The sequence below is a fragment of the Temnothorax longispinosus genome, chromosome 4 (genome assembly GCF_030848805.1).
Source record: "Temnothorax longispinosus isolate EJ_2023e chromosome 4, Tlon_JGU_v1, whole genome shotgun sequence".
Classification (NCBI taxonomy): domain Eukaryota; kingdom Metazoa; phylum Arthropoda; class Insecta; order Hymenoptera; family Formicidae; genus Temnothorax; species Temnothorax longispinosus.
In genome coordinates, this window is record NC_092361.1 from 14,947,844 (window position 1) to 14,962,132 (window position 14,289).

General features: G+C 34.5%; 1 protein-coding gene across 2 annotated transcripts; it reads left to right on the forward strand.

Annotated features, from left to right (window-relative positions):
* Positions 1-2,575: 2,575 nt before the first annotated feature.
* LOC139811353 (katanin p80 WD40 repeat-containing subunit B1-like) lies at positions 2,576-10,768 on the forward strand. Of its 2 annotated transcripts, XM_071775600.1 has the most exons (9): positions 2,576-2,785; positions 2,994-3,253; positions 3,801-4,537; positions 4,817-4,903; positions 6,011-6,255; positions 7,207-7,307; positions 7,836-7,871; positions 8,068-8,287; positions 10,001-10,768. In XM_071775600.1, exons 4-9 carry the CDS (start codon positions 4,878-4,880, stop codon positions 10,246-10,248), a joined length of 876 nt encoding a protein of 291 aa, XP_071631701.1. In that variant the 5' UTR covers positions 2,576-2,785; positions 2,994-3,253; positions 3,801-4,537; positions 4,817-4,877; the 3' UTR covers positions 10,249-10,768. The 2 variants fall into 2 exon arrangements, with proteins under 2 accessions (XP_071631701.1, XP_071631702.1); XM_071775601.1 differs by lacking the exons at positions 2,576-2,785; positions 2,994-3,253; positions 3,801-4,537; positions 4,817-4,903 and adding an exon at positions 4,916-5,773.
* The last annotated feature ends 3,521 nt before the right edge of the window (positions 10,769-14,289 follow it).

Genomic DNA, 14,289 nt, shown 5'->3' on the forward strand with positions numbered 1-14,289 from the left:
CGAGACATTCTGTGATCTCCGAACATGCCACAAAATTCAATCACACTTTCGATTGGGACAATACATCGATACTCGACTCCGAACCTAATTTTCATAAGAGACTCATTTCTGAGATGCTACATATTAAAAAACAAAAAAACGGGATCAACTTGAATACGGACACAGAATTTCTTGACGACTCATATTTCAGTATACTTGACGAGTTAGCCAATCATAAGTTTTAAAGAATGTTCGGTCACATTGTTGTTTGTTTATAACTCTGCTCGTCCCGACAATCCGCACAGTCATCTGACATCCGCGAAACGAGAAAGAGCACTACATAGCACATTTTACGTCCTGATGAATACATGTAAGTTTCAACGGTTTTATACTCGCGACAACCATCTCAGTTATACACGATCTTTACAGATAAAACCTTTTTATATTCTGACCACACATTCTGAGAACAATTATGGACCGGACCCGATTTATTCTCGCCTCCGAACGAAGAATCAATTACGTAATTTTCGCTGACTACATTTCATCTCTGACTTTGACTACATTTCATCTTGACTTCGTAGATGTATCGACATAGACTCACAGTATGTATTCGTTAGACAATCGAATGGTGATGTGACTCGATAGGCTTAAGTATTTTATAATGTTATTGTAACACGACGAACTCTACATGTTAATTTAATTACTACGGCTGAAGAAGACTCAGTTAAGTCGAAACGTTCCGTCCAATGTATATATACCTATTAATTACATGTTTTTAAACATCTTTTAATGCTCGTTTATTGGCCTTGTTTTTTCTATTTAATTTTTAATTTATACGAGCGTAGTTACTTTTTATTTATTTAAAGGAAGCTATTTGTTGTAAAAAACATGAAAAAAGTATTTTCAAATTAAAAAAAAAATTAAAATTAATAGTAACTAATATTGTTTTGTCTGTGTTAAGCTCTCTCTCTATTGTGAGAGTTTTCAGGATGGTAAATTTAAAAAAAAATTTTTTAAATTTATAACAATCTTAAAAGGCTATATATGATAATATGATTATATGTAAAATAGATTGCGTGCCATGCGTTTGTAATGTTACATTTCTAGATATTTATGTAATTAGTTATAGTATTTTCTACATTGAGAATAACCAGATGTTGGTCTGTAGCTTTTGTAGCTTTTATTTATTCTCTTTTATGTTTGTATTAAAATAGAGTTAAATAAAGAAATAAATTAGAGTTAACATCCTTTAGTTCATTATGGCTGCTTCTATGATTATCCGAATGACTTTACGTCGCCTCGTCTTTTTCATGACAAACCGATTGAGCAAGAAATCTCCCCAAATTACGAAATCGTTTGTTATGTCGCGTTTTCAGGGCAAGTCGAGAAATTATTACACTTCGTTACAAAGTTTTATGTATTTATTATCAATAGATAAATGTGGCAAGGATCGCGATGCAAGCGCGTCGCAGCACGAGGTAGATAAGGGTGTCAACGCTATAATTAATATTGTATGTACGCGGCAACGAAATAGAAGCGATAAGCTCGCTTTTGTCACGCGAAGGTCGCATAAACCGTCGCGGCTGTCGATTTTGCCACCGCGGCATGCTCATCGAGCTCGCTTTTTCATCAAGAAAGTAGGTTAATGCGATAATTCCCGTCGCGAGGATAAAGCTGACTCCCGAGTAAGAGAAAGTACCGTTGCAGATACGCGCTTATCATTCTGCTAATAACCTAAAAAGTAATTCCGCGTTCGGGAAATATTGCGTTATAACATTGCCTTGAAGCGAGGTGACCGTTGATCTTTACGCGACTCAGCTCGTTCCAAACTCGCTACCGTTTTTGCACTTCTGTCTAGTGCTGAGACTGTGCGGATAGCCGAATATATTCGAATATACAAATAAAATCCTATAAATTCTGGATATTCGGAAAAACTATAAAATCGTATTAAGTACAGGAATAGGAAATTTATAAAAAATAATTAATTTTTTTTTACATTTATTTTCGGCTTATTACAAAAATAAATCAAAATTCAAATGTGTTAACATTAATCTATAATGCCAACAGATTATTATTATATATATTATTTTTTTATTATATATTCTCGCATAATTCTTCTTGGGGTGAAATTTAACCCTAAACAGAGAGTGAACATACTGACTCAAAAGAGTAAATTCAAACTCTCCATAACGAGTAAAAATTCAATCCAATAATTTCCAATATTCAGAGATTATTCCTTTATTATTTTTCTCTTTTGAATATCTGGATATTCAAAAAATATTATAATTCGGATTATTCTCCCAGTACTATCCGCCCAGTTCCATCAGTGATTCTATTTAATAAATAAGCATCGACGATACGAGATTAGTGTGTCATATTCATAAATAGACACCAATACGATCTTTGTCCGTCAATTACTCCATTCCCTTGTAAGAATATAGGGAATGGATGTCATGATTGTTTTTACCTCGCCTTTGGCTCCTCGCGCTGAAGCGAGGGAGACACGTTATCTCTCTATCTCTCTCCTCAGTCGAATAGACTTATATATATAAGAGAGAAAGATACCAGATAGCAGTAAGGTAAACGTCCCAGTAGCCAACCATGTCCCAGTTCCCAACCACTAAGGGGAATATTCCTCTTAATTAAGAGATTTTTCGATAAAAATAAATAAATAACCACTTAATTGAGTTCTACGATTTATAATCTATGCATAGAACAACGGTTAAAATAATCCTTGCGCTCTTTGTAGTAATTTTTTCGAGTTTCTTGAGAGTGCACGCGCTGCCCCGGGAAACGAAGCGCATGTGTAAGCCAGTTTGTTAAGAATTGACGAAGGACAATTGTAACTATTGTCGCCTTCATTTTATATATATATTGAACAAGTTATAGCTTTTTATATTAAGGAAGATGTAGAGAATGCAAACCTAGGGTCGAAATTTAGTTAGAATTGCCGATAAATTGTTAATTTGCATGGTTGGATACTCGGACGTTTCAACCGTATGGTGTACCAATAGCAAACCAAGTGGCTGGATACTGGTACAACCAGGCGATCGGATGATGTCCCAATTGTCGGACGCGTGTATCAATAGCGAACCAAGTGGCTGGATACTGGTGCAACCAGGCGATCGGATGATGTCCCAATTGCCGGACGCAACGAACTCAGCGACCATAACTTTGATGAAAATTAACACGAACGATCAGCATTGACGCGCATTGTTTACTAGTGTGCTTAAAGTGTGTTTAAAATTACGCTAAACTAAGGCGATTATTCGCAGTAAGTATGATATCTGACATTTTACAAATTTGGCTTCGTCGAACGAGTTCGTTATTGCTATTATGTAGTCAGCAGATTGTTTACATTGGAAAAGTCTTGAACGTAACCTCTCGAATCGCGAATTAAAAACTTGTCTCTGCTTTCATCTGCGACTGGTTGGTAACAGGGACATCGAGTGGCCCGAGTGGCCGGATATCGGGACATAACCAAAAACTGATGGTCGGGTACTGGGACATTTTCTCGCATTTTCCGAAAAAATCAAATTAACTATTACCGATGAAACTAATTATTGGATGGTTTCCAGAAACGTGTGTAAATTCGTATTTGAGACTTATAAACTTCTCATAGAACATCAGATGTATTATAACAAAAACCATACATTGAAATGTACACTGTGCAAGGATAAAAAATTTCATGGATTGTACAGCTTTAATCATTATATTAAACTTGTACATTATTCAAAAGAGAATCCAAGCTTTCGTTTCGTCGTATCCGCTTATAAATAAGACTTGTTAATATATATAAAAATTAAATTTCTATTTTCCAGGCGTCTTAAAGGGTCCGCTACTGGGACGTTTACCTTACTTATCAAATGCTTTTAAAAAAACGTTCGGCTGCGCTCTCTGAATGAGGCGCTCTCTGATAAGCATGTCGAGTGGAGCAGAATAAAGAGCCAAATAAAAGAAATCCAAGTTGATATGGATTCTCAAAACATAAAAATTAACCAATCAAAAAGCTGCAGCGATACAGCATAAAAGTGAATACTGATTTAAAAAGTAAATATTGATAAAAAAAACTAAAAACATAGTTTCCCACTGTCCTAGATTAATACCGTCTTGAAAGGGTTAACGAGCGTTTCTGGGACGAGTGAAAAAAGAGAGCGGAAAAAAGGGGAGAGATCTCAACCGGAGTTCAGATGTTATTCTCGATAATATACGATGTTTTAATGATACTACCGCCGATCTGCATGATAAATCGATTTCTGAGACGGTCGACAAATTCCGTTTCAAAACGCGGCCAAGGGACGTTATATATAACGTTCAATTAATCTCGCATGACTATATCCGTGTCGCGGATAACGCAATTATTTAATAACTGACAATGAGTGAAGAGCTATATTTCGACAAGTCGTAACTCTTGCTTATATATTAGCGAAAATTGAAATGCGGCTTTAACTAACGACGTTCTCGATTGAATATTCACGGATCTGGTAAATTAAGCTCTCGAAGGTTGAATTGGCCAGGAGACATGACGTTTCGGGGTGTTTCAAATAAGTATTACCTTGTAAGCGAAATAAGCAAAATATTATTTGAAACTTTAGCAAATACGAATGCTTATTACGGCGAATTAGATAAATTATACGTCGACCAGAAAAATATTATTCAATATGTTAAGAATAAAATTAGTGTTATACTTAAAACATTAAGTACTGATAAAAAAATTAGCACGATTGCTTCAAATTCAATAAATTATATAAACGAACAATTTAATAGTCTTAAAAATCTATCGCAAATTAATGAAGGAAATATTTGAGAAAATTTTTAAAAGATTTTTTTTTCTCAGTGTGGTAGTTGAAAAATGGCGAAACCAAGAGAAGAGCATCGGGTTCCGCCAAGGACGCCGGATGCTGAACCGTCGGAGGTCACCCCCGTGAGTAATTCCCGAGTCAAAATTTAACCCTCCGAATACCCTGCGTTTACTCGAAATCCTTTGAAAGAGCATATGCCGCCGTACTGTGCACCCTGCTTAAAACCTATTTGGACTCTACTTTCAGGTTTTGTCATGAAAAAATCACTCCTGGGACCCTCCTCAAACTTCCTCTAACTATGATCGAACCTCCATTTAATCTCGTTACAATTCATGGCTTGTGCGATGACTTCACGTACCCTCCGTAGGCGTCCTAATGTTCCGCGCTCACTCCGCAGACTCTCCGTACGCGTCCTAATGTTCCGCGCTTACTCCGCAGACTCTCCGTACGCGTTTCATGTGTCCTCTCCGTTCACCCTCCCTACAATTCGACGTAGGCATCTATTCCCGTAAGCCTCCGTGTACCCTCTGTAGAACCTTCGAAATACTTTTTTCTAAAACTTCGATAGAGCCTCCGTACACTCTATTCCCGTAAGCCTCCGTGTATCCTCTGTAGAACCTATAATTGTCTATATGTTGCCGACGTTGCCGACCCATCCGTTGAGTCGCTCTGCGCGCATGGCGCGAGAAAGTGCGTTTGTGACAAATGATAACCGCCGCGCGCGGGCCGCGCGGCACTGTATAGCCCAGCGGTGTGCTAATTCGCGCGAGCTTTGCTGTTGCTGTTGCTATACGTGCCCTTGCCAAGACCTCCAGTGATACCGGTATATTCGATCCTCGGGCGCCGGGGTGATAAGCTCCATCGCGCGACACAGTCGCACCTCGTCACGTAAATCGTGTCGTATATTCACCGGCTGGCCGGGCATTTTCACGCAGACTCGCAATATATGTCCTAAGAAAGGACATCGCAAGAATTTTCGTCACATCTCTAAGGTAAGTGAAAGTAATATTAAGAATTGAGTGTCCCTCGGATACAATAGTGACAGTAAAATATTATACGCCACAACATTGTACAGATCGAGAAGTGCGTTTTAATATACGCTACCGTCCTTCGATCTCCAGCGGCAACAAGTCGATGCCGATGTAGTTGCTTCGTGCGATTTATTTTTATTTTTTTAATGGATACTGTGCCATTTATCATTGCTGAGTTATAATTTTTGGTCTATTTAGATATTATTCGTACACATACATAATGCCGAAACCCAAGGTAAAGGAGCAATGGGCTGCTATAGTTTGGAAATCGAAAAACAGCGAGAAAATAAACAAGAAGGGAGAAGCTAGCCTCTGTGACATTGTTGATCTCACTTGCGTGCCGAAAAAATATCGCACAGAAGGCTGTATTGCGTCTCTGAAGTGGGTAGACACATCGACAGATAAAACATCGTACCACAAAGCCGAAGTGCTTAAAATCAGTAGTAAGTAATTTTCTTTGTCTTTATAAATCTATAAATTTACTCTTTGTAATCATTCTTCTGTCAATATATTTTTGTTACTGCAAAGTTAATTTTTTATTAGTTCATATGATTGACAGAAATATAAAAGAAATTAATTAAAAACAAATGTTTTTTTATATTTTTTTTTATTTGAATGAAACATTTTTGAAGTAATTAGTGGTAATATTATAATACACACAAATTAAATTTTTCGAACATTACAGCAAATCATAAATAAAATAAAATAATTTGTATTTGTCAGAATAAAAAATAAAGAAACATTTGTTTTTATTTAATTTTTAATATTTTGATTATATTAACATTTAATAGTACAAATTATTCAATATAGATATTATCATTAGATTTTGATTAAAATCGAATGTTTATTTATTTATTTTACTTCCTCTTAAAGAAAGTTTTGTTTTGACTAATTTTGACTAGCAAAACATTAAAATTTTTAAAAATTTTTAAGATTTTGGACTGAAGTTCGGACGAAATTAATAATTAAGGTAGTTCTCCGGTCCTTGTACTAGAGAAAATCGATTATCTCTAGTACAAGGACCGGGAGAACTACCTTAACAAATTATTATTCTTGAATATAACTTATAAAATCAATCAATGTTAATTCATTTATCTTGAAAATTTTATTTGGATTTGTCATTCTGTAATTGTATTATTAAACAGTAAAAGTAAACGTATTCTGGTACATATAGAAAATTCCCTGGTAGACATTTATCTTTATTGAACTTCTATCTCTATCAGAAAAATGTGTACTTAAAGAGCTATTCTAATCGTAGTGTTATTTTAGGTGATAAAGAGGCTCTGGAACTATTATGATGTAATAGATTTTTTTTTTAGTTATTGCAGTTACTAATTTTTGCTCTATTTAAAAAAGTATATAGTCTCATTATTAACCATGTTTTCTTTTTTCAGTAACTGAAACAAACATCAGGTTCTTTGAGACAGTGGTTACCGCGATGAAGTCGACGTATATACCTGAAAATATTGAAGCTTCAAAGGAATCTTCTTTCAAGGTAATATTGTTTTTTTAAATAAAAACACAATGTAAGATAGAAAATACATTGGAAAAACTTTTATTTTGCCAGTAAATAATTAACTATAACGAAATTATTAATCGACTCACTGGCCATGATGTACATCTCTAACTCAGTAACTACGCATCGAATGGGTTTTCCAAACTTTAAAACACAGTTTTATTCTTTGTTAGATAGTGAAATCATTAAAATCGAAATTACATTATCCTAATTGGTTAGGACACCCGCACAAATTGTTGGAGGTTCCAGGTTCGAATTCTGGCTGAGGTGATATTTTTTGCAATAATTTCTTTATAATAATTTGATTTTGAATTTAATGATTTTACTATCTAACGAGAAATAAAACTGTGTTTTAAAGTTCGGAAAACCCATTCGGCGCGCAGTTACTGAGTTGGAAGAGATATACATCATGGTCAGTTGAGTCGATTAATAATTTCGTTACGGTAAGATAGAAACTTTGAGATTTTGCGAAAATACAATTGTTTGCCAACATTTTTTTTGTTGCAGATTTCCGATTTCTATACATCTCCCGGCAAAGGCAAGGTAATTTTCTATATGTACCAGAATACGTTTACTTTTACTGTTTAATAATACAATTACAGAATGACAAATCCAAATAAAATTTTCAAGATAAATGAATTAAGTAACATTGATTGATTTTATAAGTTTGATAAATATTGATTTTTGCTATTGTTTTGTACATGTTATATGAGATGATGTAATTTGAGCGCATTTTTAGGTAGAAATATATCCTGGAACGAACTTTTATTTTTCTGAGGGCATCAAAGCGAATATTATGGATAAATCCATAGTTTTGGAGCTTGTCAATCACTGGCCTCTCCTCGTGCGGCATGCACTGATCGAGGTGTATAAGAAGAATTTAGCTTTATTTTGTACAAAAGGCAGCAAAAAAGATGAACGCCCGGATATCGATGCCCACTTTTATAAAGCTCTTTACTGTGAGTATCTTTTGTGCACATATATGTTATAAAAAATGCTTTTTTTTTTAAATGTTCGGTACAAAAGTTGTAGGGTTTAGAGGGGGACAAATAATGGTAAAATCAATTTTTTAAGATTACATGAAATTTATTGCCATTTCTTTTAAATGAAATCATATGATTTTTCTTACATGATATAATTTCTTCAGTTATTCTGCATATAACAGTGTTAAGAAAAAATTACCAAAAAAATTAACCCTAATCCCTCCAACATGTAATTGTTGTAAAAAAAATATTATGATATAAATAATTTCCAAATTATTTTCTTTACATTGATTTTTAGTCGAAGGTATAAAGATATTATAATAATTTTGGGGGAATTTTTCAAAGCTATTATAACATTAACATATTGAAAAACGCGTGAGTCTTGAAAGTGCATGGTTGGAGAAATTAAGTGCCGGAAAAAACGTTGGAGGCATTAGGGTTAATATTTAATATCTACTTTACGAAATATTTTATACTTTATTCTGGCATATTTTAACACGAAATATAAAATATCTCGTAAATTATTGATTTTTTGATAACTTTATTTAAATGCTTTTATATGCAGAATAACTGGAGAGATTATATTATGTAAGAAAAATTATATGATTCTATTAAAAAAAATGGCGACAACTTTATGAGACTTTAAAAAATGAATTTTTTCAAAAATTGATTTTACCATTTTTGTCTCTCTCTCTATATCCTACAACTTTTTTATGGAACATTTTTTGAGAAAATACTGTTACATCTTGTATATACCTATACGTGTGTGTATGTGTGTGTTGTATATATTATAATTTGCCATTCCCTACCACGCTATTATTTATAATTTTAGACTAGGCATGTGACTGGAACGGTGGTAAGATTACTGAAGAAAAATGTTTTGATAATATTAATAAAGCTGCGTATAATGAAAAGAAGGTTCGGAATCAAGCTGGGAAAATTCTGAAAATTCCAAAAAAGGATGCCGAGACTCACCCTAAGCCAGGAGCGACAGATAATCAAACGAAGGCTAATATTGCGTAAGAATTGTACTACTTCTTTATTATTATAATTGTAACAAATATCACGTTAATACAATTATATGCCAAATGTTGTCAATAAGTTATTATAGAATAGCAATGACAATTAATAATTAATTTTTATATCACCTTTTTCTTTGTATTTAATTGTCTCGTATAAATTAGAATTATATACAATTTCATATATATATATATATATGAAATTATTCATATATATATATGTATATAATAAAAAAATTACATATATATATATATATATATATGTAGGTCCGGAAGTATGTTCCGGGACTTTATTTTTTTACATCGGTATATACCAGGACATTTGGCAGTTTCCAGGACTGTCCTGGAAAAAATTCATGTCCTACGGCACGTTTCGGGACAATTTTTTGAATCTGATACATATATATGCGTTATATCCAGGACTGTACATTTCAAAAAACGTAAACAGTCCCGAAACATACCTCTAGACCTACATATATATATATATATAAATATAATAACAATCATATATAATTTATTTTATATATATGTATATATATAGTAGTGATACTTTAAAAAATTATTTAATTTGCCAAATACATTCATTGTACTATTATACTGTACTATTATACGGTACTTAAGAATCGGCACCGCTCATTACAAATAGTATATTCTCTCTGGCACAATAAAGATCTTAAAGCCGCGGTGGAATCTGCAGTCGCGATAAACGACCTGGCGGTCATCGTGGATCTTCTGGGTATTCTCACATTAAAACCGATGTGGAACTTGGACCTGTGCAATTCCTTATTGGGTCCCATCAGCGATCTCTTTCAGAGTAAATATGAAATGTATATAATTGTAGCTTGCGCTGTATTGAGACTTATTCTTCGTAATTTCGCCCCAGTGATAAAGTCCAGTGATAAAGATAATGATTGCTAGCGTGTTTACTTTCCAGTCACATGCTCAGTCTAAAATTATCAAATTACTTTACTATTAGTTCAGACATAAAAAATATGTATTAAATTTTTTTTGTAATTTTTTCTGATGTATGTAATTACCCTTTATATAATTTAGACCCCTTATAATTAGTATCCCTTATAATTGCGTTATATATTTACAATACTTACAATTTGAACACATAGCTTGAAACGAGGAATTCATTTTTAAGTATTATAAAAATATAAAATTAGGGCTATACTCTCGAAGAATATTAATTATACTTATATTAATATAGTTATATTAATTATATTTTCGTTGAAATACATTATTGAATGTATCTTATATTTATCACCAGTCTTATTTATTTATACGTCTCATTAATTTATATTTCCCTTTTTTGTCATATATTTGCGATGTATAGAAACTATTCTCGGAGATCACCGAGAACTCTTCTTAGACCCTAACATTTTATAGATATTAATCTCCCAGGTAGCAAGATGACGTTTAAAGACGTCGTCATTTGACATCACTCTGCTACCTGGGTATCCTCACCTCGTGGCTGCGATATAGATATAAAAGGCTCGAATAATCGCGTACTAATAATGATTTATTGTTGTTGAAATTCAGTATTCGACAAGTACTTATAGCCTACGTTCGTTTATTCACATTGGAAGCTATTGGGAAAATAAAACGTTAACGTTAACGTGTATATATTATAAATTTTATTTTCCCAATAGCTTCCAATGTGAATAAACGAACCTACGTTTATTTATTCAACTCAACGAGTAGGCTTTAAGTATTTCTCGAATACTGAATTTCAACAACAATGAATCATTATTAGTACGCGATTATTCGAGCCTTTTATATCTATATCGCAGCCACGAGGTGAGGATACCCAGGTAGCAGAGTGATGTCAAATGACGACGTCTTTAAACGTCATCTTGATACCTGGGAAATTAATATCTACAAAATGTTAGGGTCTAAGAAGGGTTCTCGGTGACCTTCGAGAATAGGTTCTACAGAGGGTATACGGAGGCTTACAGGAATAGAGTGTACGGAGGCTCTATCGAGGTTTTAGCAAAAACGTGCTGAGAGTCTAGGGAGGGTATTTCGAGGTTTTATCCAGCCATGCGACGTCGAATCTGCGAATTGTAGGGAGGGTGAACGGAGAGTCGCCAGACTTCGCGTAACCTCCGTAGACGTTAAATGGGTAAAAACTGCCATTTGAGAAGTGAACGGAGGCTCGGAGACATAGACAAATGCTTTATTACGTGACCCTCCGTTCATTCCGTTCAAGGAGTGTGCGATCGCGATCTCGGGCGTTACGGAGGGTCTATTTTTTGACTCGGTTACATTACTCTTCCAAACCTTGCCGCGACAAATAGCAATCTCGTTCATCATGCCGTGGCGCGGTATTTATTCAATAAGAATTGATTACTAATTTATATCTTCTATAACGCATCAATTTTTCCCTAATCTTTCATAATTTGTTTAAGCGTCATCTCGACTATGCTAAACAACGAAATGTCGGAAAATCGAACAAATTGCATAAAAATACAAGACATGGATTTTCAAACCGTAAAGAAAATGTTGCATCACTTAAAAAATGGCGACATTTACATACATGTGGACAATTACAACATTTAATAAAGGAGGATGCCCATTTCCTTATGGCGCCTGGGCCATCAGCGTCCAAGGTCAAACTGGGTGCCAAACGATAGATCTCTCGAGTAGATCAAAAGTCCTGCTGGGCTCAAAAAATCCAACATGGCGTTTTTGAGTTACAAGCCAAAAAGTGCTAAGTGTAAAAGCTGTCAGTTAGCTCCATTCTGGAAGAACCAACTGCTAATGGCAGTTGACTATGCTTTATTTTATCACGATGGAGATCATTATCTACTTTCTGAGTCATATAATGATCCTCAACATTAGGAGAGGAGAATACTGAACAGTTTAAAAATGCTTTATTAATATTCTTTTATTAATATTAATATATAATATAATATTAATATATATATTATATATATATAATATATATATATATATATATATATATATATATATATATATATATATATATATATATAATATATATATATATATATATATATATATATATATATATATATATATAATATATATATATATATATATATATATATAATAGTTATTTGTGTAACAAGTGCGGGAAGTTGAGAATTGGACACGAGTGCGGAGTGGACGCACGAGCCGAAGGCGAGTGCGATCACCCGCACTCGTGTCCAATTCTCATCCCGCACGTGTTACACACCCTATTTTATATTACAAAGTGCGTGGAAAGTGGCCCATTATTGCGCGCGCGTCATCTGTGCGACGGATGGCCGATTCCATACACGAATCAAAACAGTGCGGTAATGTTTACATTACCGCACAGTTTCGAAGAAACAGTGCGGTAATGTTACATTACCGCACTGTTTTGACTCGTGTATGGAATTGGCTATTTGTCGCACAGATGGCGCGCGCGTAATGGGCCACTTTCCACGCACGTGTGATATAATATATATATATATATATATATACAGGGTGTTCGATATAAAAGTAACCACCCGAATACGGGGGGTAGATTGGGTCAAACTGAACAGAAAAGTCTCGTACCATTTTGCAAAATTCGCAATAGTTAACGAGTTATTAAATAAAACGTCTGAGCGAATGAGCGCACAAGGAGCGATAAAGGCGGGCCTCGGCGGCTGGCTGGGCTGGCACGGTGCCCGGCGCGCGGCGTGCGGTGGGGGTCGAGAGACGAGCGGCGAGCGGGGCGCGGCGCGGCGCGGCGAACGTCGAGCGACAGATGTTATACACCGCGGCGAAAAAGTATTAGAGCCAGCCCATACTAAACTTACGATAATTCCTTCGCGTAAACAGGATTTTGTAGTAACTTACAATAATTTACTCCGCGTAAACGAGTGAATTATCGTAAGTTACTACAGAAGTAACGCGCTCGCGTAAACGTAGTAACAGGTAGCACACGTATTGCATAGGCATTGCCGTAGCGTCTTACGCCTTAGATTAGTTTAGCTTGAATTATGTGTAATAGAAACATTTAATTTTAGTAAATTTAATTATTTTGCATGTCAAAGTTTACGAGGTTTACCAAGCTTCACTTTAACTTTTGTTTATGTTAGAATAACTTTAATGGTGCGTGTCCACCTGCGAGTAAAACTCTCGAGAGTAGCTCTCGAGATTGATTCTCGCAAATGGACACATTCCTGGAGAGTACCTAACGGAGAATGAATCGCAGCTCTCGGCGAGCGAACTTTTATCAAGACCTACTCGCAAATCGACAGGACGTTATTTTACTCTCGGAGATCAGCTCGCCAAGCTCGAACGCTGTTCGTATTTTGAGAGCTACATGTTGAGAGTAAAAACCGAGATGGCAAAAGTTTGTTCCTTTGATGACACAAAGGAACTTATTGAATAATGCGGAAATCATGAACTATTGTAGAATACTACTGTGACAGAAATAAAAAAATTTTAAAATTTTTATGTTCTGCGAATAAAGTGCGAAAAAAATTCATAATTTAAAGAATTAGATAAGAATATTTTTAATACATTTTCTAATTACTTGGTCAATAATTAGTTACACTTTAGTTTTACATACTTTGCACGTTTTAGTTACAGTGCTGAAATTAAATACATTTAATTTTACATCGCGAATTAAGTACATTTAAAAAAAAAAAAAAATTATTAAATATTTACATGTAAAAATCTAACATCAAGGTATTTCGCAAACTGAAAATTAAATAATAATATCGCACTATGTATTCCACTTCACAATTTGTAAGTCTGTGGAAACTTTTAATTGTTGGGAGTCTTCAATCTTAAGCTCTCTAATTAGAGCAGATCCGGCACCTGCAATCAATCCATTGATCGACCCAGAAGGTCTTTTTGTTGTTATTTAACACTCTTTTTCTTTTTAAAATAATGCTATCCACTATAGCAGCCGCAAGTTTTTTCGTTTACGCGACATTATGATGTCACCACTCTCAGACATCAACTAAAAAAAAT